Source organism: Poromitra crassiceps, assembly GCF_964638095.1.
Source record: "Poromitra crassiceps genome assembly, chromosome: 7".
Classification (NCBI taxonomy): domain Eukaryota; kingdom Metazoa; phylum Chordata; class Actinopteri; order Beryciformes; family Melamphaidae; genus Poromitra; species Poromitra crassiceps.
In genome coordinates, this window is record NC_139628.1 from 54666725 (window position 1) to 54691098 (window position 24374).

At 44.7% G+C, this 24374-nt stretch overlaps 1 protein-coding gene across 1 annotated transcript in view; it reads right to left on the bottom strand.

Moving 5' to 3' along the window:
• Positions 1–3600: 3600 nt before the first annotated feature.
• Positions 3601–24374, bottom strand: part of pik3c3 (phosphatidylinositol 3-kinase, catalytic subunit type 3) — a 37632-nt gene continuing 16858 nt past the window's right edge. The window contains exons 11-25 of the mRNA XM_083640677.1: positions 23162–23301; positions 21868–21949; positions 21311–21378; positions 20266–20371; positions 19465–19581; positions 17742–17873; positions 15370–15498; positions 15158–15227; positions 14721–14785; positions 14096–14180; positions 13799–13873; positions 12789–12957; positions 8393–8483; positions 7296–7421; positions 3601–3907 (exon numbers count right to left, since the gene is read on the bottom strand). Coding sequence (XP_083496803.1) covers positions 3893–3907; positions 7296–7421; positions 8393–8483; positions 12789–12957; positions 13799–13873; positions 14096–14180; positions 14721–14785; positions 15158–15227; positions 15370–15498; positions 17742–17873; positions 19465–19581; positions 20266–20371; positions 21311–21378; positions 21868–21949; positions 23162–23301 — 1470 coding nt within the window. The 3' untranslated portion in view covers positions 3601–3892. The remainder of the gene's footprint in view (positions 3908–7295; positions 7422–8392; positions 8484–12788; positions 12958–13798; positions 13874–14095; positions 14181–14720; positions 14786–15157; positions 15228–15369; positions 15499–17741; positions 17874–19464; positions 19582–20265; positions 20372–21310; positions 21379–21867; positions 21950–23161; positions 23302–24374) is intronic.

Genomic DNA, 24374 nt, shown 5'->3' on the forward strand with positions numbered 1-24374 from the left:
ATTAGTTAACGTAGTTAAGGGCTGCCCGCGGCTGTCACTCGCGTAGCGCCACACGCTGATTTGGGGGCGGAACACGCCAGGATTGGCCAAAGCCAAATGGGCTTGTAAATCCGTGACAGAATGAGAGGAGCGTCTCACGCCGGCCTAAAAACAGGGAAGCCTCACAAGGTTCATAAACAAGAAGAGAACTAAGAAAGACCTTTATTCTTGCTGACCCCCCCACGATCCAGTAGGCCATGTCCAAGAGGAGCCTCATCTTGCTTTGATTCCAGAGTGATGGCAACAATGTGTCTGAATGTTCCTGACTCACAGTTGCCCCATAGGAGGTCCGCTGCCACTTACCCCTGACTGACACCTCGTTCTGCACAGGAACGTCTTGCTTCTGCCTCGTGTTTCGCTGCTTTGCACTTTTTCCGCAACATTAGGGAGCCTTGGGGGGTTTGGAGAGGTAGAGAAGTGAAACAAACAATGTTGGAGAGGGCAAAAAGCCCACAATGTGGGGCAATAGTGAATCTATTAAGCCAAAAGCCGGCGTGTATGAATAGTGAGTCATCAGTAGCGCGCACGAGCACCTGACTACGCAGCGATCGAGAAGTCCACCAAAATCTGGTGTTTATCGGTTCGGTTCTGCCATGTTTGCAATAAATGTGCTGGAAATCTCCACCGACATGGACTTGGTTGTGCTGGTGCACTGGTTGTGTGTATGTTGGCATGTGCTGTCATGTGTGTTGCGTGCAGTGTGCTAGAACTCTTTGCTTCTTAAGCGACCTTATTTTAGTTCCCCCCCCCCCCCCCCAAAAGCCCATGAGTCAGCGCAATGAGAATGAATCCTGCGTGTGTTCCCCTCGGTGCGCAGCATTATATTATATAATAATTATCATTATGTTATTATTAGTATTATAGCCACCTTTGAGATGCCAAAATTGAGTGTGACTAAATGAGCTTAAAAAGGAGTAGCCTAACTAAGCCTGTGCTTAGGCAAAGCCGTCATATGTCATTAATTGAGCACTTAAATATGGACTCAAGCCACGGCTTTCCAACTTATGTTTAAGTGAGACTGAAGACAAATTTACAGCTCGGTTAAGTTTACTGTATTTTTAATGCATTAAAGCTTGCATGTATTCTATACTATACTATTTTATTCTATAAAATAAAAAGTATGCTGAACACTATGCCTCAAATTTCAATAAAATGTTAACAAATTGCACAGTAAAGATTAACAATGATGATTAGAGCCCATCAATACGATGTTTATATATATATATATGTATATATATATACATACATACATAATACATATATAAACATATATATATATATATACACACTATATATATATATATATATATATATATATAATACATATACAAACATATATAGAAATTTCAGAAGCCATCAAGATGTTTTCTCTATAAAAGTTCCTCTGTCCTCTACTGCAGCCTTTCCCAACCTGTGGGCTGTGAAGGTATTGCAAGTGGGCTGCCAAATCATTTGCAAAATATTACGAACTTGGTGAAAAAATTTCATTATTATGTATGAGATAAATGTATTTCTCCATTGTTGAATGATACCATTATTTAATGTGCAATCAATTATTTGTTAATTAGCCTAGTGCAGACAGTTTCAGTTTTAGGATTTGTGTGTGGTGCAAGATGGACAGCTCCTTTTATCGAAATGAAAAGTGCTCTGAGAAAGCATTATGGCCAACGTATTGTTTATGGTCAGATGTGGGCCGCACATTTATTAAAAAAAAATTCAAGAGGGCCATGAGTGGGAAACGGTTGGAAAGCACGGCTGCTCTACTGCATGTAAAATGTCTTAATAAAGCTGGTTCACCTTAAAGGAGCACATTTTCAACCAGCTTTGTATCATTAGAACATCAGTAGTATATCAGAAAACTGTAAACGGTTTTGAAGTCTGTCATTTAATTTGACAGTTATTGAGTGTTAAAGTGTGGACCAGTGACATCACTGGTCCACACTAACTCAAATGAATAACTCATTAACTCAAATCAACTCTCAATAACTGTCAAACTATTCATCATTCATCTAGTTTGACAGTTATTGAGAGTTGATTTGAGTTAATGAGTTATTCATTTGAGTTAGTGTGGACCAGTGATGTCACTGGTCCACACTTTAACACTCAATAACTGTCAAATTAACACATTCACTGCCAGCCGTTTTTTTTTTACTGTAGGTAGCTTCTGCCAAAGGGTTTTTTTGAGGATTCTGGCTCATCTTTCAAGACCCGAGGATTCTTTTCTGCTAAGATTTTGTGAACACAAAATATCTCAAAAGAACTAATAGAATGTGTGCTTTCTCTGTCTAAAAGAGTTAGTTTGTAGAGTTAGTTATGTAGGCATTAGCACTTGAATACAGCATGGTTTCAGCGTCTGAAAATTTAAGCTGAGATAAATAGCTTTTTGTGAAATTCGATAGAACAGTCACTTTAACCATTCATTTTTGGCATCAGTAAGACGTCAGACATCTAAACAATAGTTTTGAACAGTAATTTCCTCCATAACAGCAGGAAACCCCCCTCTCCTTCAAACTCCTCCCTCCGTGTGTGTTCTTCTTGGCTGCAGCGGGCGTGTCACAAGCTCGTTTCTGCTGCTGCTGCTGCTGCTCCTGTCTGCTGGCGGCCGCTGGGCAAGTCTGGATGGGCTCGCTCGTTTCTTGGGGTTTCGGTTGAGAGCTTTGATGAAGCTTTTGCGATTCTGGTCTTATTTATGCTGCATGTTTCAAAGTGTGTTGCACCCATAATCTATTATGCAAATTTGCAATCCCCCACCGCCAGCAACCAGAGCGAAAACGAAAGCGTTTTCGCCAATCCATTTTACAGTATGAGAATGGTTTCATCGCGCGTTCCCCTGCAGTTTTGGCTCGGCTTTTTCTAGTCTGGAGAGCACTGTCGCCACTTAGTGGGTCGGTGGAATGGGTTGTACACGTTCAGTGGCTCCCATATTTATATAGAAGATGTAAAAGGGTTAGATGCACATCCCACCGTCAAAAAAAAATAAAAAAAAAAATGGACGTATCGGCAGTCAACCGTTGGATTTTTTTTGACGTATCAACACGTCATTGGCAGTGAACGTGTTAAATGACAGACTTCAAAACAGTTTACACTTTTCTGATATAATACTGATGTTCTAATGATACAAAGCTGGTTGAAAATGGGCAGTGTTCCTTTAATCAGTCCAATTACAGAACACTAGAGCAACGCTTCACAGAGATGTGTGAGAATCAGTGCTACCGGGAAATGTATAGCTTTTGCTTATATCACAGGAATTGCATCGAACTCAATGCCTTTCTCTCTCTCTCTCTGTCTCTCTCTCTCTCTGGCAGGAAACGCTTAGTCACTCGCTCGGTGACTCACCAACTCGCTCGGTGACTCACCAACCCTCTCGGGGTTCAACTTGTTTCTACCCCCAGCGTGGAGCGTATGACCATACACACATGGGCAGTGATGCTCAATTAACAAACATCTTGAGCATCATAAACACTGCACAGCAGCACTTTTGTAGGGGGAAAGTGATGAAAAACACAGATTGTTTTTAGGAATGCATTTGAGCCGGTACGTTGACTTGTATCAACATTCTTTTATTTGGCCATCATACATTTCATCCATTCATCCAATAATTAATATACATGATATATACATGAGCAAAACAACGGCGTCCGAGTCCTCGTTTAGCCATCTTGCAGTAAAGGTTGGCAGTGCATTCTTGGCCTGTTTAACAGTGTCATTGGGGGGTTTCTTTCCTGCTTTCGCTCTCTCACGCACACATGGCGATCAGTAGGGACAGAGCCATACCACCATGTGTTTCTACCGTTACGGTTCTGTGCGTCTGTCGGTCCAGTTCGGCCTGATCTCTGCAGCCTTTCTGTTCTGCTCATCTGCGCCAATACTGAGGAGAAACGAGAGCAGAGGATCAGAGCTATGATCATGGTACAACACTGATAGGAAAAGAGCTAAGGAGAGAGATGGAACTTCACGGAAGTGATTTCTTTATATTTTTAGACACTGAATATAGAAATATAAACACAACACTTGTTTTTGCTCCCATTTTTCATGATTTATTTTTGTTATTGCTGCAAATATTCATTAATATTGAGATCTTTTCATGAGTTTAAAGAAAAGATGTAGGACTTTTTTTGATGCACGCAAAAGGCTTATTTCTCCCAAATGTAGTTTTGTTTGAAGGCAACACATTGCAGACAGCTTATGGTAGTGAAATAAATATTGAATTCACGTTCAGCAGCTCTGGTGGACATTCCTGCACTCAGCATGCACGCTCCCTCACAGCTCTGGTGGACATTCCTGCACTCAGCATGCACGCTCCCTCACATGTCTGGTGGACATTCCTGCACTCAGCATGCACGCTCCCTCACAGCTCTGGTGGACATTCCTGCACTCAGCATGCACGCTCCCTCACAGCTCTGGTGGACATTCCTGCACTCAGCATGCACGCTCCCTCACAGCTCTGGTGGACATTCCTGCACTCAGCATGCACGCTCCCTCACAGCTCTGGTGGACATTCCTGCACTCAGCATGCACGCTCCCTCACAGCTCTGGTGGACATTCCTGCACTCAGCATGCACGCTCCCTCACAGCTCTGGTGGACATTCCTGCACTCAGCATGCACGCTCCCTCACAGCTCTGGTGGACATTCCTGCACTCAGCATGCACGCTCCCTCACAGCTCTGGTGGACATTCCTGCACTCAGCATGCACGCTCCCTCACAGCTCTGGTGGACATTCCTGCACTCAGCATGCACGCTCCCTCACAGCTCTGGTGGACATTCCTGCACTCAGCATGCACGCTCCCTCACAGCTCTGGTGGACATTCCTGCACTCAGCATGCACGCTCCCTCACAGCTCTGGTGGACATTCCTGCACTCAGCATGCACGCTCCCTCACAGCTCTGGTGGACATTCCTGCACTCAGCATGCACGCTCCCTCACAGCTCTGGTGGACATTCCTGCACTCAGCATGCACGCTCCCTCACAGCTCTGGTGGACATTCCTGCACTCAGCATGCACGCTCCCTCAAAGCTCTGGTGGACATTCCTGCACTCAGCATGCACGCTCCCTCACAGCTCTGGTGGACATTCCTGCACTCAGCATGCACGCTCCCTCACAGCTCTGGTGGACATTCCTGCACTCAGCATGCACGCTCCCTCACAGCTCTGGTGGACATTCCTGCACTCAGCATGCACGCTCCCTCACAGCTCTGGTGGACATTCCTGCACTCAGCATGCACGCTCCCTCACAGCTCTGGTGGACATTCCTGCACTCAGCATGCACGCTCCCTCACAGCTCTGGTGGACATTCCTGCACTCAGCATGCACGCTCCCTCACAGCTCTGGTGGACATTCCTGCACTCAGCATGCACGCTCCCTCACAGCTCTGGTGGACATTCCTGCACTCAGCATGCACGCTCCCTCACAGCTCTGGTGGACATTCCTGCACTCAGCATGCACGCTCCCTCACAGCTCTGGTGGACATTCCTGCACTCAGCATGCACGCTCCCTCACAGCTCTGGTGGACATTCCTGCACTCAGCATGCACGCTCCCTCACAGCTCTGGTGGACATTCCTGCACTCAGCATGCACGCTCCCTCACAGCTCTGGTGGACATTCCTGCACTCAGCATGCACGCTCCCTCACAGCTCTGGTGGACATTCCTGCACTCAGCATGCACGCTCCCTCACAGCTCTGGTGGACATTCCTGCACTCAGCATGCACGCTCCCTCACAGCTCTGGTGGACATTCCTGCACTCAGCATGCACGCTCCCTCACAGCTCTGGTGGACATTCCTGCACTCAGCATGCACGCTCCCTCACAGCTCTGGTGGACATTCCTGCACTCAGCATGCACGCTCCCTCACAGCTCTGGTGGACATTCCTGCACTCAGCATGCACGCTCCCTCACATGTCTGGTGGACATTCCTGCACTCAGCATGCACGCTCCCTCACAGCTCTGGTGGACATTCCTGCACTCAGCATGCACGCTCCCTCTGGGTGACATTCCTGCACTCAGCATGCACGCTCCCTCACAGCTCTGGTGGACATTCCTGCACTCAGCATGCACGCTCCCTCTGGTGGACATTCCTGCACTCAGCATGCACGCTCCCTCACATGCACGCTCCCTCACATGCACGCTCCCTCACATGCACGCTCCCTCACATGTCGTAACATCTGAGTCATTGTGTTGTGTGAGTGGCCTTACACACTTGTGTTGTGTGAGTGAGTGGATTTACTTCTTCCGATAAACTAAGTTTATTATCTGGAGAAATGACTGTACTTTTGATAAACAAACAGTAACTGTGTCAAAAAAATTAAGATGTATAAAAGGGGTAGGAAACTACAAGCATTAGCTTCTTCCTTCCCCTTTTTTGAACATACATGTAATTTATTTTCTTGGTATAACATGTGAAACCATGTGGAAAATGTTTGATTTTGATCTCATGTTCAAAAATAAAAATCTCATTCATTATTGTGACCAGTCCAAGGCACACCTGTGCAATAATCCTGCTGTTTAATCAGCATCTTGATGCCACACCTGTCAGGTCAGGTGGATGAGTTATTCAGTGTATTATTCATTGCTCAGTGTATACAGTATACCTCCATAGCTGTAATGATAGAATAAGTAAATACATGGCGCATCTTTTTTTTTTTTTATCGGATATGTGGTTTGCAGAGTAATGGATCCCTCCCTACTCCATTGAGTTGCATTGATATTTCTATTGACTGCTTAAGGAAGGAACCAAACCGTCTTGTGATGAACAGAATACCCCTGAAATCCAGACACGTCTCTTTTAAACTGTGCTATTCATGGTATATGCAGGAATCCTGAAGTTAAATTAAATACATTTTAATACCTTTTTTAAGACCTTTTCAATATATATATTATATTATTATATATATTATGAAAATACCTACTATTAACACTTTTGCCACATCAGCGATAGCAGTGTAAATCACAAGTTTCATCACGATACAATATTATATAGATTCTTTGGACAATGATACGATGTCTCAAAGTCTGCCAAAATACGATTTCGATTTCAAATAAAATAAAATCAGGGGTCTGCGATTGACGTGAGACGATAAATGCCCATTTAATACAATCAGCACAATAGCTAAAAAATGTAATACCTCATCAAATGGCAATTAAGACTTTTTAAGACTTTTTAAAGGGATTTTATTTCCCCCTACATATATTTATCAACTTTTAATACTTTTCAAGACCCCGTGGATACCCTGGTTATTTGTTGGGAGGATGCTGACGCTCACCTGAGCAAACTTGTGTATCTGCTCGACCACGGCAGCAAACAGAGCGCCCACGCTCTCATCAATCAGACCCTGCATGTAATGAACCGCCTCTTCATCCGACAGGTCCAACCGGAACTTGTCCTGCACCTGGAAGGGGGTCGTGATCAAAATGCTTAGGAGACAAATCTTGGTCATTGCAGTGAGTGTCAAAAGGTTCAAGTCAATCACAGAAAGTTATTGAGAGTCAATATAGTGTTCTGTGAATGACAAGACGTTATGCCCCAGTTCGGGCTAGTTTGGTGCACACTGCTGTCCCACAACCTAAAAACAAATTTAAAAAGCATTCAAGTAGCTATGCAAATCTTAGATGTTGACTAAGATCATTCTATTATCTATTGAAACCCCAAATATTTGAGATAGTGTATTAGAAAATCTAAATCTTATAACATTTGTATCTTGAACTAAGTGACCTTTAATTCATGAAACTGTCTATCCCAAGATCTCTTGTATACTAATACTGTAAAGCTGTGTTCACACCGAGATATTTATTTTTCTCTCTGTCGCTTGATTCAACCCTTTGGAATCGCTCTGTCGCTCTGTTTAAATCGCTCATCAACAGGCACACGAATTGACGGACATGTGGGGGCTATAACGTTACGCAATGTCATGATGTTTGTCCACTACGAGCCACCGTAGATGTTTACAAGCTAAGCCTATCAGCGTGCTCCTAATGCGAGCTCCATACCGGTAGTACAGACTTCACTTCATGTCAGCTGTCAGCCTGTCAATGCAGTTTGTTGCCACACAATAAACCAGCGGTTTGTTCCAAGCCAGTGTGATCCTTGACTCGCTCTCACACGGCAGCCAATCAGCGTTGAACAGCGAGCGACTGATGCCAGCGTATTTTCGCTCGAGTTGGGATATTTCATCTGGGGCGACGAGCGTATTTTCTCCCTATCGCTCTGTCTCTGTCGCTCGGACGCCCAGCGATTTTTCTCCCGGGCGAATATACGCTCAATCGCTCGTTTGCATTGACTTTGTATGTAAACTCGATGCCAGCGAAAAACTTTAATAGGTCGGTGTGAACGCAGCTTTAGTAAGGGAAACGACAGTCTTACCTTCTTCACAGTCTTGTCAGGCTCCAGAGCGATGTCAGGGATATTGGCATCCACCATGAGAGAGAACAGATTCAGGATCAGGTTGGAGTATCTGAGGGGAGAGAGAACAGATTCAGGATCAGGTTGGAGTATCTGAGGGGAGAGAGAACAGATTCAGGATCAGGTTGGAGTATCTGAGGGGAGAGAGAACAGATTCAGGATCAGGTTGGAGTATCTGTGTGTGTGTGTGTGTGTGTGTGTGTGTGTGTGTGTGTGTGTGTGTGTGTGTGTGTGTGTGTGTGTGTGTGTCTGGGTGTGTCTCCTACCTCCTGAGGTGTAGGAAGGTGGAGAAACACTGTTTCCTGTGTGTGTGTGTGTGTGTGTGTGTGTGTGTGTGTGTGTGTGTGTGTGTGTGTGCGTCTCCTACCTCCTGAGGTGTAGGAAGGCGGTGTAACACTGTTTCCTGTGTGTGTGTGTGTGTGTGTGTGTGTGTGTCTCCTACCTCCTGAGGTGCAGGAAGGTGGTGTAACACTGTTTCCTGTGTGTGTGTGTGTGTGTGTGTGTGTGTGTGTGTGTGTGTGTGTGTGTGTGTGTGTGCGTCTCCTACCTCCTGAGGTGTAGGAAGGCGGTGTAACACTGTTTCCTGTGTGTGTGTGTGTGTGTGTGTGTGTGTCTCCTACCTCCTGAGGTGCAGGAAGGTGGTGTAACACTGTTTCCTGTGTGTGTGTGTGTGTGTGTGTGTGTGTGTGTGTGTCTCCTACCTCCTGAGGTGCAGGAAGGTGGTGTAACACTGTTTCCTGTGTGTGTGTGTGTGTGTGTGTGTGTGTGTGTGTGTGTGTGTGTGTGTGTGTGTGCGTCTCCTACCTCCTGAGGTGCAGGAAGGCGGTGTAACACTGTTTCCTGTGTGTGTGTGTGTGTGTGTGTGTGTGTGTGTGTGTGTGTGTGTGTGTCAAGTCAAGTCAAGTCAAATTTTATTTATATAGCACCTTTCATACACAAAGGCAATTCAAGGTGCTTTACAAAAAAATAATCGAAAAAACAAGCAGCAAAGCAATGCACATATAAAAAAACACATAAAAAACACAGCCGACAGTTTTAGTTAAAATATATACTCAAATTAACAAACATGAAACATTATTTCTGTTTTAAATAAGTTACAAGGCACTCTTCAGTATTATTATTACATGTACAGTCCATTTGTTGGAAATGTACAGGAAAAATCTTTTTAAAATTACAGGCCGAGAGAGGCAGTAGTTTAGTAGCAGTTAAAAGCAAGAGTAAACATAAAGGTCTTTAGCTTGGATTTAAAAATAGGCAGAGTAGGGGCAGATCTAATGTGTTCAGGGAGTTTGTTCCAGTTATGAGAGGCATAGTGGGAGAACGCGGCTTCACCATGTTTAGATTTGGTCCTTGGGACAATTAGTAGACCAGTGCCTGAAGATCTCAGGGATCTGGATGGTTCATAGTGTAGAAGCATTTCAGAGATGTAGTGTGGGCCTGACCCGTTGAGAGATTTGTAAACTATTAGCAGAATTTTAAAGTCTATTCTAAGATTTACTGGCAGCCAATGCAGGGATTTGAGAACTGGTGTAATGTGTTCAGCTTTCTTGGTTCTTGTTAGAACTCTAGCAGCCGCATTCTGAATGAGCTGAAGTTGTTTAACAGCTTTTTTGGGAAGACCATTGAAAAGACTGTTGCAGTAGTCTAGCCTGCTAGAAATGAAAGCATGAATTAGTTTTTCAAGATCTTGTTTGGACATATAGCCTCTAATCCTTGCTATATTTTTTAGATGATAGAAGGCAGATTTTCTTATAAGCTTGATGTGGGAGTTGAAATTTAGATCAGAGTCAATAATAATGCCAAGATTTTTTACCTGGTCCTTTGGCTTCAGAGATAGGGATTCGAGGTGAGCAGTAACTTTGAGCCTATCTTCTTTTTTGCCGAAGACAATTATCTCTGTTTTGTCTTTATTAAGTTGGAGAAAATTCTGGCACATCCAATCATTAATTTGCGCAAGGCACTGACACAGTGACTCTATGGGGGCATAGTCATCCGATGAGAGGGCTATGTAGAGTTGGGTGTCATCTGCATAGCTATGATAAGCTATTTTGTTTTTTTGCATAATTAGGCCCAGAGAGAGCATATAAAGGTTAAACAGGACAGGACCTAAAATTGATCCTTGGGGTACCCCACATGTCATTTTGGTTTGGTCAGATGTGTAGTTGCCAATGGAGACAAAGTAGTTCCTGTCTTGCAGATAAGATCTGAACCACTCTAGGACCGTGCCGGAAAGCCCGACCCAGTTTTCCAGTCTGTCCAATAGAATTTCGTGGTCAACCGTATCAAAGGCAGCGCTGAGGTCTAGTAACACTAAGATTGAGATTTTACCTGAATCAGTGTTCATTCGGATGTCATTTATAACTCTGATAAGCGCAGTTTCGGTGCTATGATGGGGTCGGAAGCCTGATTGGAAAGGATCTAGGAGGTCATTGGAGGATAGAAAGGTATTGAGTTGTTGGTAGACAGTTTTTTCGAGTATTTTGCTAATAAAGGGAAGATTTGATATTGGTCTGTAATTGCTGATTATAGAGGGGTCGAGGCTACGCTTCTTTAGCAAGGGCTTAACAACTGCAGTTTTTAGAGATTTTGGGAAAATGCCTGTAAGAAGAGAGGTATTAATTATCTTCAGTATGTCGGTCGCCAGGCAACTGTAGACATTTTTTAGAAAGCTTGTTGGCAGGGTGTCTAGGCAACACGATGAGGATTTAAGGCCTCGTATCGTTTCTTCTAGTTTCTTGTGGTCAATGACATTGAACTGAGTCATGTTAATTAAGCACCTATTCTGTGGGTGCGGCGGAGCCACATTTGTTCTTGATGTGGAAATAGTTAGTCTGATATTTATAATTTTATCCCTAAAGAAGGTCGCAAATTCATTGCATTTGACATTGGATAGAAGATCAGGGGCAATTTGTGGGGGGGGGTTTGTCAGCCTGTCAACAGTGGCAAAAAGAGTGCGAGCGTCATTGGTGTTTTTGCTGATAATGTCGGAGAAGAAGAATTTTCTGGAATTTTTTAGTTCCTGGTTGTAGGAGTGAAGACTATTTTTATAGATGTCATAATCGATGTGAAGTTTAGTTTTCCGCCATTTGCGCTCGGCTTTCCTACAATCTCTTTTTTTGTTATTTACAGAGGGAGCGTTTCTCCATGGTGCTTTTTTCTTACCGGAGATTAGTTTAGATCTAATGGGAGCTACAGCATCAATAGCCTTTAGGGTTTTAGAATTGAAGTTATCTAGGAGATCATTGACAGAGGCTGAGGAGAGGGAAGGGGCCAGCGAGAAAGCCTCCATGAACCGTGTGCTAGTACTCTCGTTGATGTAACGCTTTTTGATGGTTTTTGACCGAGTAAGAGCGATAGGGGTGATCTTGAGTTCAAGAAAAATACAGAGATGGTCGGACAGAGCAACATCACTAGCTGAAAGAAACGATGACTCAAAGCCCTTGGTGATAAATAAATCTAGGGTATGGCCTCGATTGTGAGTGGGCCCAGAGACATGTTGTAACAGGTCAAAAGTGTCAAGGAGGTTATTCAATTCTTTGGCATTATTATCATTGGGGTTGTCAATATGAATATTAAAATCTCCTGCAATAGTTAAACAGTCATGTTCTATGGAGATTATAGAAAGGAGTTCTGAAAATTCATCAAAAAAACTACTAGAGTACTTAGGTGGTCTGTATATAATCAGTAGTAAAATAGAGGGAGAGCACTTCAGAACAGCGGCCAGATATTCAAATGATGAAAAGTCGCCAAACGATACCTGCTTGCATTGAAAAGCATCAGAGAAAATAATAGCTACTCCTCCCCCTTTCTTACCGACTCTGGGGGCGTCAATGTAGTTAAAGTTAGGTGGGGCTGACTCATTAAGAACATATTCCCTGTTGTTTAGATCAAGCCAGGTCTCTGTGAGGAACATGAGGTCCAGTTTATGACTCGTAATCAGATCGTTTATTAGAAGCGACTTGCTTACAAGTGACCTAATATTTAGCAGTGCAGCCTTGATAGCTGCACTGCTAGGTTGAATTTGTAAATGCTTTTCAGAGTGTCCCTGGAGAACAGATACTAGGCTTGGTCCTGGAACAGGACGTGCTGTGTGTGTGTGTGTGCGTCTCCTACCTCCTGAGGTGCAGGAAGGTGGTGTAACACTGTTTCCTGTGTGTGTGTGTGTGTGTGTGTGTGTGTGTGTGTGTGTCTCCTCCTACCTCCTGAGGTGCAGGAAGGTGGTGTAACACTGTTTCCTGTGTGTGTGTGTGTGTGTGTGTGTGTGTGTGTGTGTGTGTGTGTGTGTGTGTGTGTGTGTGTGTGTGTGTGTGTGTGTGTGTGTGTGTGTGTGTGTGTGTGTGTGTGTGTCTCCTCCTACCTCCTGAGGTGCAGGAAGGCGGTGTAACACTGTTTCCTGAACTCCTGGTACTGCTCGCTCTGCATGCCTCCCATCCCCTCCACCATCTCCTTACTCAGCTTCATGGGCGGTGGGAGGGGCTTGGGGTCGCGACCCAGGATGTAGCCAAAGTCTATGTGGAACAGCTTCCCTGGATGGAGAGAGGAGAGCGTCAGCTAGGTACAGTACTGCTGTTCTCATTCATGTCCATGACTGGGAGTGAGCAGCAGGTCGTCACAGACTTGATGTTCTATCAAGCTTCTGAGGTCAGATCCAAACAGTTTAACATGCATCAAGTAGATGGGGGGAAATTAAGAGTTTATAGCAGGGTTCCCACACTCACTTTTCAATGATTTCCAACTTGTTTGGGGGGTAAATTCAAGGACTCAAAATTGAACACGGTGGTTCCCAAACTGGGGGTATGCTATTGTGTACCCCTCGGGGTACATTGAGAGGGTACTTGAGAGCAAGGGGAAAATGGAAAAATGTGAGAATAAATCATGAAGATAAATGAAAAGCTTAAATAAACCTGCTCAGGAGGCACGAATTGCAACTCTTTCACTCCATTTCTTATTTTATGATGTTATATTCTTCAAAAGGTGGGTTATTATTCACTCATTGCATCATATTAGGCTATAGTTTGCTCTTGCCGTTTTCTAAGCAAAATGTAGTAGTCGGGTAAAGTGGGTACTTGGATTGAGAAATCAGGGAAAGGGGGTGCTGAAGCCAAAAAGGTTTGAGAACCACTGTCAGAGGAAATCTCAACGCAAATGTCCATCATAGGGTTTTGTTACCACACATCAGCTTTAGGCATATCGATGAATTTGGGTGCTATTTAAAAAAAGAAGAAAAAAATCACGCACTTTCAAGGCCATCCATTCATTTTCAAAAATGTCATTTCAAAATATTTCGTTATATTAAAATAATTGTTTTTCTAAAAATACATAAACTTTCAAGGATTTTCCAAAATATCTGAAGTAGGTCTGTCTCACCAGTCTTGGTGAGGAGCAGATTGTCCAGGTGTCTGTCTCCGACTCCCAGGATGTATGTGATGACACAGTAACCAGCTGGAAGGACGCAGGGAGAGACAAGACAATACTCAGACCAGTGCGATCAGTTCCTATGGTCTCATACAGAAGGGGGTTCTGGGTTCGATTCCCACTGGGGGGGGGGCAGTCATACTAAAACTGTGTGGACACACAGAGTGGTGACGCGCTTTGGGTTAAGAAGAGAGTGTCCACCAAAATGGCTGTAGTACGTGTGGTTTGAAGGTCTGAGCGCGGACTCACCACAGCTCTTCACGTAGGTGTCCATCACCTCTGAGCTGATGCCATAGGGTCCTTTCTCACTGGGAGCGTGCTTTCTGAAGAAGCTCTGTGAAGATGGGAATACAGGGAGAGGTTTGCTCACATTTGAGTCTCCCATCACACTGTGTGTCGATACACGTCATCTGTGGAGTTTCACTTAGTTTTGCCTGTGTGGCAGATTGTAGGGAGTGGAGGTCCATGGTCATTTTGGATTTGGTTCCGTGCCGGTCCGTGTTTTGCTCCCAGTGCACGTTGTACCACAAAAAGTGTTCTTACTCTGTGGGTGATTTATGATGATAGTGATAAACATAGCCATATATGTTTTTTCCATTTCGGGGAAATATAGAGCGAATTTATGTTTTATCCCTCCCCTCTCTCTCTCTCTCTCTCTCTCTCTCTCTCTCTCTCTCTCTCTCTCTCTCTCTCTCTCTCTCCACCCTTCCTGCCTGCCTACTGTCCTATCTAATAAAGTCAAGAAATGCCCCAAAAATAATCGAAATAAAAAAATGTGGAGGCCTTCCACTGCTGACTGACTATAAAGGAGACCCACTGCACGATCAGATCAGGAAACGACAACTAGAACCCAATTGGCAGCACTGCAGCTTACCTGGATGTTACCCTCTGTAGCCAGGACTTCAGCAACAGGAACAGACTGGACAAACTGCATAAAACCTACAAGAAGAACACAATTTCTCTGTTGGAGTGATGCTGAAAGAGAATAACCTGGACAATGTAGTCGTGAAATAAACTTCAAAGGATTATACAGACATTTCTCTTATCAATTACTTGAATGAATTGTTTCATTTGATTGTTGTTCTGTCTGTAACTAAATGTGCTGCAAGGTGGTGGCTATTTGAGTCTTGCAATATGAATCAAGCACATATAGCTAGTTCCATTATGTGAAATAATAATTTGAACGTATTTGACTCTGATCTGGAAGCCCACCATTTACTCAATTAAGAGGGTGCTTATAGAGCCTCTCTCAATAATCATTCAATATTCTATCTTCTATCAAACAGAGTAACAGCCGTCATAGGTCCTCACCGTGCTTGGTGCTGGTGGCCAGCACTTTGTAAGGCGTCAACTTCAGGTCCAGGTTCTCTTTCCTCAACAGCTACACACACACAAAAAAAAAGAGAGAGAAAAAAAACATGTTAAACTTGGCTCGTTGATCCAAAATCTGACCACCTTTGATGATTTTAACAGCTGAAACGATTTTCAGAATAGGAAAGAAACCCCAGGTAGTGCATTCATACTTTGTCCATGAGCGAGATGATCTGCAGGATGAGCTGGTCCTGCCTCAGGTCGTCTCCGTGTTTGAAGATGACTGGGTACATGGCTCCATCCTCTGCCTTGAAGATCAGCTTGGCTGGCATCAGAGCGCTCTGACACGCACAGGGGGAAACACTTGTTAATGATGAGATACATGGAAAAGGGGTTTAGTCAAGAACGCCTTCGACGAGTCCCGAGTCAATTCCAAGACCAGGTCCATAGGGAATTGAGAAAAGAGCAATTTAAGTCCTATTCACGACCAAAACTAAAATAGGCAATAAACAGTGAACATGTTTTTCCAAATGCAAAAGCAGTGATTTGAAGAGTTTGAGGATGAACGTTATGAATGATAAGTAACTCCATCTGCAAATCTGCTGTCTTTTGCCCTTTCAACATCCTATAAATCCTATCCTTTAAAATCACTTTTGATTCCCTTCAGATCCTCATATTCTCTCAGAAACATGCAATATCCTTTCTTTTTTATACCCACCATTTCCAAAGAAATTGGCCGTAAAGCATTTAGTTATAAAGCCCCATCTGACTGGAATAATCTTCCACTTTCTTTAAGATCAATCTCCTCCTTTCACTGTTTTAAGTTATCCCTTCTCTGCCTTCTCAAAACAAACTGCTCATGTTTTTAATTTACGCATTAATCAATATATTTATTTATTTTTGTTTATTCTATTTTTATTTTTTCATATATATATATTTTTTGGCCTAATATCTGAGGTATGGGGGTGGTATGGGTGAGGGTGAGCGAGTTGTCTGTATTTTGTTTATTGTAATGTACTGTCTATATTGTATTGTATTGTAATGTTTGTATGTCTTAGTATTGTTTTGTCTTTACTGTATGTATGCATTGAATGTTGTTTTTTGTTCTATATTTTTTGTATGTGTCTCTTGGACCCCCTCGAAAATGAGATGCTGCATCTCAAGGGGCTATCCTTTAATAAATTCAAATTCAAATTCTATTCATAATCAGTGCATAGAAGTTTGAGGCTTGAGATGTTTGAGATGCATTTTTAGATTTTCGATAGGCAGGAAAAAGGTGAGTCAACATCCAATAGTGGCTGTGACCAAGGCAAGTCCCACTCAATCAAACCAAGTCCCAAGACGTCAAAATTGTGATCGAGAGACCGGACTCAAGTATGTCAGCTCTACATATAGAAAGGTAATAAGTTCTATAAAATATACTGGAGGAGTTGGCTTTTACATCTATGTATTAGAATACATAGACTCAACTACATTACTCTAATCAGACAAAAAATACCGGCAGAACCTTGAACACAGTGTTAACACAACTCTTTGAATGAAAGATGAAAAGTCAAGATGATGCAGTGTATCGTGTCATATCAGTGTGTGCTGCTCAGTCTCCAGTACCTTGAAGAGTGTGGCGGTCTCTGATGTGGACCTGAGGACTTACCTTGAAGAGTGTGGCGGTCTCTGATGCGGACCTGAGGCTTACCTTGAAGAGTGTGGCGGTCTCTGATGCGGACCTGAGGCTTACCTTGAAGAGTGTGGCGGTCTCTGATGTGGACCTGAGGACTTACCTTGAAGAGTGTGGCGGTCTCTGATGCGGACCTGAGGCTTACCTTGAAGAGTGTGGCGGTCTCTGATGTGGACCTGAGGACTTACCTTGAAGAGTGTGGCGGTCTCTGATGCGGACCTGAGGCTTACCTTGAAGAGTGTGGCGGTCTCTGATGCGGACCTGAGGCTTACCTTGAAGAGTGTGGCGGTCTCTGATGTGGACCTGAGGACTTACCTTGAAGAGTGTGGCGGTCTCTGATGTGGACCTGAGGACTTACCTTGAAGAGTGTGGCGGTCTCTGATGTGGACCTGAGGACTTACCTTGAAGAGTGTGGTGGTCTCTGATGTGGACCTGAGGCTTACCTTGAAGAGTGTGGCGGTCTCTGATGTGGACCTGAGGCTTACCTTGAAGAGTGTGGCGGTCTCTGATGTGGACCTGAGGACTTACCTTGAAGAGTGTGGCGGTCTCTGATGTGGACCTGAGGACTTACCTTGAAGAGTGTGGCGGTCTCGAGCACGATGCCTCTGATGTGGACCTGAGGCTTACCTTGAAGAGTGTGGCGGTCTCGAGCACGATGCCTCTGATGTGGACCTGAGGCTCACCTTGAAGAGTGTGGCGGTCTCGAGCACGATGCCTCTGATGTGGACCTGAGGCTTACCTTGAAGAGTGTGGCGGTCTCGAGCACGATGCCTCTGATGTGGACCTGAGGCTCACCTTGAAGAGTGTGGCGGTCTCGAGCACGATGCCTCTGATGTGGACCTGAGGACTTACCTTGAAGAGTGTGGCGGTCTCGAGGACGATGCCTCTGATGTGGACCTGAGGACTTACCTTGAAGAGTGTGGCGGTCTCGGGCACGATGCCTCTGATGCGGACCTGAGGCTCCAGTGGCAGAGGGATGGGCTCCATCTCTGACAGGTTCACCTTGTCGTTGTCGGCCAGCAGAGCCTGCAGGCGCTCCGTCTGATGCACAGAGGGGGGGGGGCACCACGGGTCAACATGGCAAGCTGCCAGGGTTCTCACTCACACCAAGCCCTGGCAGCACATCACCCCCACCCTAATCCACCTCCACTGGCTCCCCATCAAGTCCCGCATCATATACAAGATCATCCTCCTCACCTACAAGTCCCTCCATGCCCGTGCCCCCCAGTATCTCTCCGACCTCCTCCACTTCCATGCCCCCCCCTTCCCGGAACCTGAGGTCCTCTGACTCCGGGTTGCTTGTCACCCCCCGGACCAGGCTGCGGACCTTCGGGGACAGGGCCTCCAGCGTCTCAGCCCCCACCCTCTGGAACTCACTCCCCACTGTTATCAGGAACATTCCCACCCTGGACGCCTTCAAAACGGCACTCAAATCCCATCTGTTCACCAAGGCCTTCGGCCCTAATTAACTGTTCATGCCTGTCTAACTGTCCCTCTCTGTGCTTTTGTGCCTTTTGCTTTGTTTTATTTTTGTCTCTGTGCGCTCGTCATTTGTGTGTCTACTGTTCCTTGTTTTGCTCTTCCTGTGAAGCGTCCTTGGGTTTGAGAAAGGCGCTATATAAGTCCAAGTTATTATTATTATTATTATTATAACATGACTGTGTGTGTGTGTGTGTGTGTGTGTGTGTGTGTGTGTGTGTGTGTGTGTGTGTGTGACAGTAAAAATGTCTCTTCCCAGGTGTGTGTGTGTGTGTGTGTGTGTGTGTGTGTGTGTGTGTGTGTGTGTGACAGTAAAAATGTCTCTTCCCAGGTGTGTGTGTGTGTGACAGTAAAAATGTATCTTCCCAGGTGTGTGTGTGTGTGTGTGTGTGTGTGTGTGTGTGTGTGTGTGTGTGTGTGTGACAGTAGAAATGTCTCTTCCCAGGTGTGTGTGTGTGTGTGTGTGTGTGTGTGTGTGTGTGTGTGTGTGTGTGTGTGTGTGTGTGTGTGTGTGTGTGTGTGTGTGTGTGTCAGTAAAAATGTCTCTTCCCAGGTGTGTGTGTGTGTGTGTGTGTGTGTGTGTGTGTGTGTGTGTGTGTGTGTGTGTGTGTGTGTGACAGTAAAAATGTCTCTTCCCAGGTGTGTGTGTGTGTGACAGTAAAAATGTATCTTCCCAGGTGTGTGTGTGTGTGTGTGTGTGTGTGTGTGTGTGTGTGTGTGTGTGTGACAGTAGGAATGTCTCTTCCCAGGTGTGTGTGTGTGTGTGTGTGTGTGTGTGTGTGTGTGTGTGTGTGTGTGTGTGTGTGTGTGTGTGTGACAGTAAAAATGTCTCTTCCCAGGTGTGTGTGTGTGTGTGTGTGTGTGTGTGTGTGTGTGTGACAGTAAAAATGTATCTTCCCAGGTGTGTGTGTGTGTGTGTGTGTGTGTGTGTGTGTGTGTGTGACAGTAGAAATGTCTCTTCCCAGGTGTGTGTGTGTGTGTGTGTGTGTGTGTGTGTGTGTGACACAGTAAAAATGTATCTTCCCAGGTGTGTGTGTGTGTGTGTGTGTGTGTGTGTGTGTGTGTGTGTGTGTGTGTGTGTGTGTGTGTGTGACAGTAGAAATGTCTCTTCCCAGGTGTGTGTGTGTGTGTGTGTGATCAAGCATTCTCTTACCTTCTTCTTGCGATTGCCGCTCTCCCTCTGCACGGCCTTCATCAGCAGCACCAGTCGGTCCACAAAGGTCTGCTGGGCGGCCAGGAGGGAGCGCATCACCCGCACACTCTTATCACCCTGCAGGAGAGACAGAGAGAGAGAAAGAGACAAACAACTCAATATAGAAAATATCAGGCAAATCTCGCCAATATTGAGTTACTGTTGCTTTTTGCACAATCCACGTCTGGTTTAAACATGACGCTAACAAATACATGGCTTTTAAGAAGATATACATATTATATTCACAGAGATGAAGGTTTGTTTGTGGTCATCAGTTTGCCCAGTCTTGAGCAGTGAATCAATTATTTGTTTTTGCTCCCTCTTTTTTCGGTTTGTTTACGTACATGTATTTATCTTGCCATTATGTTTCTCCTGCTAATTTTTCCACACAAATATATTGCAAGCATATGAACAAATGATATAGTATAGTTTTTCAGCCAAGGACCCCTTCCAAGATAGAAAATATACCGGGGACCCCATCATTCTGATTTGTGATTTTGGCCTTGACTTTTAAATTGATAGGTTTGTTAGATTAGAATGTAAACCATGAAGCATTTTAGATTCAAAGCATACAATATTTTTTCGTTGTACTATGAAGCTTTTGCAACAAAAAAAAATATATATATTATTTTTTATTTTCCTGAAAACCTTTCGTGGACCCCCTGGCAAAGTGCCACGGACCCCTGGGGTCCCCGGACCCCCATTTGAGAACCACTGGTATAAGTAACTGAAAATGGAATTATGAAAGAGATAAGGCCTGACCTTGAGCAGAGCCTGGCTGAACCTCCTCATGACATTGAGGTACATCTCGTGGGTCTTGAGGTCTCTCTGCTGGGTGTCCTGGTCCTCACACTCCACGATCACATACCTGAGGAAGACACACACAAAGACAGTTTTCGGTGACTGAGACAGAGAGACAGCTGTAGGCGACTGAGAGGCGTTATTATGGATCCCACTGCCCTTGAAGGCAAAACACGCCCTGCGCCCACCTACGCAGCACCAGGGTTGGCCAGGAGTGAGCAAATACGCCCCAGCATTGACATCTCAGGCTCACACAGAGTGCAAATCTCCCACACACTCTGCGTCCACCACGCATCATAACGATTTCTTAACGATTTATGCGCTTGAATGCTGCATAGGGTGTGTTTTTCCTTCAAGGGAAGTAGGTTTCACAATAGAGAGGCAAAGTGACCGCCTACTTCCTGCTTCAGCACTGTACCAGAGATTTTCATCCGCCATTTATTTTCCCATCCACATTTCGTAAAATGCGTATAAAAATAGTTTTACTGGTTCAAACCAAACGGTTCAGATATATTTAGAAACAGGAGAGATCGAATAACATTTCACCGGGACCAAAACGTAAACAAAATGCGGGTTTAAAGAAAATATTTTTTCGATTATGTTTTTTTAAGTTTTGGTCCGAGTGAAATGTTCTATGGTCTCTCCCGATTAGAACGTTAGCTGAACCGTTTGGTTCAACGAAGTACAACTATTTTATAAGCATTTTACGAAATGTCTATGGGAAAATAAATGGCGGATGAAAATCTCTGGTACAGTGCTGCTGAAGCAGGAAGTGACGTTCCACTTTGCCTCTCTATTACACGACTGAGACACTGACACACTCACGCACACGCACACACACACGCACGCACGCACGCACACACACGCATGCATGCACGCACACACACACACACACGCACGCACGCACGCACACGCAGACACACACACACACACACACACACACACACACGCGCATGCATACGCACACACACAGTCAGAGAGAAACACTGTAAAAGGTTGTACTCACCAGTACAAGTAGTTCGCAAGCGTAGAATTCTTGCAAGCGCGAGAGATGAGAAAGGTGCACAGGTCTTGCTAGAAGACACAGTAAACACACTGTTACACACACTTCATATAGATACACACACACACACACACGCATGGCTTCCTATGGAACTTTTGTTTTCATGCATGTTAGTATTTTACAGTCTGTTACAGCAAAGACAATCACATAATTCATGTAAAGGTTGACATGGCCAGATTGATGATGATGATTTAAGAATTCGTGGTTTGAATTGAGATCTAGAAGCAGGGATGTGTTCAAATCAGCATGATTTCCCACTTGTCTTTTCCTCTCTCTGTGTAGCAGGAATACGAATAAATGAGAGACTTCTAGCACTGACTGGCTTTCTGTCTGGTCTTATCATGACGTTTGTCCATATACTATCTGGTGGGATTTTAAGTTTTTTGTTCGTTTGTTTGTTTTTTGGCAAGCCTCGTCTGCCATGAATATTTCCCTTGTGAGACCGTTTTTGAATCTCTTGTGCACTGTGGTTCACTTTACCAACAACCCATCTCTCTTACCTCTAGATTCTCGCTGTCCGCTCCTTCCTTGCATTTCTGCGGCGCCGGGGAGGGCACAGACGGGCCAGACAAGATCTGGGAACTACGCAAAGACCAACAGCAAAATAAGCAAGAAACTGTCAATGAAGATCAGTCAGAACAACATGGCCGTTTGAATAATAAGTGGGATTCTAGTCAAATGGATGAGATGGTGTGGACAGTGTGTCTGCGTGGTTCGCTTTTAGTTTAGTTTAAAGGGACAGCTCACCCTAAAATTCAAAATACATATTTTTCCTCTCACCTGTAGCGCCATTTATCCATCTATATCGTTTTGGGATAGTTGCCTGAGTTTTGGAGATATCGGCCGTAGAGATGTCTGCCTTCTCTTGAATACAATGGAACTGGATGGCACTCGGCTTGTGGTGCTCGAAGCACCAAAAAAAACATTTGATAAACTCCACAGCATCGTCTCTTTCCAGAAATCATGTCGGTTACTCAAGATAATGCACAGACTTTGTTGTGAGCAGTTTCATGTCGGGAATATTTTCTTTTGCAGTCTCATGTAGAAACTAGCTAGCAGCTAGCAGGTGTAGTTCGGTCAAAAGAAAATAGTTCCTCCATGAAACTGCTCATAACGAGGTCTGTGTATTATCTTGAGCAACAGGGTCATGATTTCTGGAAAGAGACATTTCTGTTGAGTTTATCAAATGTATTTCTTTTGCACTTTGAGCACCACAAGCCGACTGCCATCCAGTTCCATTGTATTGGAGAGAAGGCAGAAACTCTGCGGCCGATATCTCCAAAACTCAGGCAACTAACACAAAACGATATAGATGGATAAATAGCACTACAGGTGAGAGGGAATATATGTATTTTGGATTTTAGGGTGAGCTGTTCCTTTAACAAGTGTGAAGAGTTGCCGTTTTCTGCCTCAGGCCACCGGCACAAGATCCCAGCCAGAAGTGTAGATCTGCAGACAGTTCAGCCAGTAAACTCATACCACGCTTTCACAATGCTTCCTGAAAGACTGCAGAATATACACTTCCAGCATGGGAGGATTTGGGCTAATACAGTTTAGTGGAAAATTTTGATCCAGGAAGTAAAAAAAAGAATCTGTGCGGCCACAACAAACATTTCAGTCCTCTCTCTGTCACACCTCTGTTAAGATAAAAGCTTTGGACCTCTAGGCAGGAAAATAACTTTTTATACACTGGCCACAGCTGCCAAAGTTGACGTGCCAAAATTATTTTTAGAACAGAGAAGACGCTCCAAACGTTCAGAATAGCTGTTTGTAATGTCCCATCCAAGCACTGACCTGTCCAGGTCCCCCAGGATGGAGCTCTCTCCAAGGCCTTGGCTGTCTCTCTTGCTGGCTGGCTCCAGGCCTCCCTGGATGTCGCTGAAGTTCTCGTACTTCAGGGCCTGGACCAGCTGGAGGAGGTACATCAGCAGGTCCTGCAGAGAGGAGAGAAGGGCCTGATTATAGTGATGGTAGAGGATGGGATAAGTTTCTTTTAGGCCATATTGTGACTAGCATTTTCGTTTACTTCCGTTCCCACGGCAGGGGCACTACACACTTTTTTCTCCATAAAAGAGATCTATAGGTAGAAAGTACAAATAAAAAAGTTCTACTCGTGTTATCCTGCAGTATTTTTATAATCAGTGGTCAAAGACGGCACTATTTCTTACTAGGCGTACTAATCTGTGCAAGGGGAGTGGTGTGGTTTTGGTCACGTGGACCAATCGCGTAGCCGCTTTATTCCCTTGCCGTAATAACATTAGAGCCATGGCGACCACCAGTTCAAGCAGCGAAGAGGGGAAAAAGAAACCAAAACAGCTGAAAAAAGTGCGTAAAAGCCGGGAATCAAAGGACTCCAAACGATGCTATATGCACTTTTTGTCAGTACAGAATGAGGACGTGCAGGATTTTACCCAGACAAGGTGGGACACTTACAGGTCTGTCGTCAAACAGTGGCTTTGTCTGGACGGCGATAGTAAAGTTATCGCTGAAACTTTTAAACATTGCGTGGACGTGGATTTTGACCATGTTCCCGAGGACGCTGGATTTCACCGTTACCGTCGCTTTATTTGTAAAAGACGTTTGGGTTTGGCTGAGAAACGCTGCACACAGATGGTGCAGGGGGAAGAAGAAGAAGAACCAGATGCAGCCGCAGCCTCGGACAGCATCGGCCCCGACGGAGCCACGTCTGAAACCCCCCGAAAGAAACTTCGGTCTCGGACAGGTTTGCCCGTCCGTTCTGCTGGCCCTGTCCTTCCAGCCATCTGCATCATTTGTAAAAAGGTGGACAAATATATTACTGTTGGTGGAAAACGGAAGAAGGATCAACTTTCACAAGCAGAGACAGTGTCTGCAGGTAAGCGACCCCCCCCTCTCTCTCTCTATCTCACACACACACACACACACACACACACACACACACACACACACACACACACACACACACACACACACACACACACACACACACCCACAGAGAGAGGGAGCATTTTCTTTTATTGCCTTGATC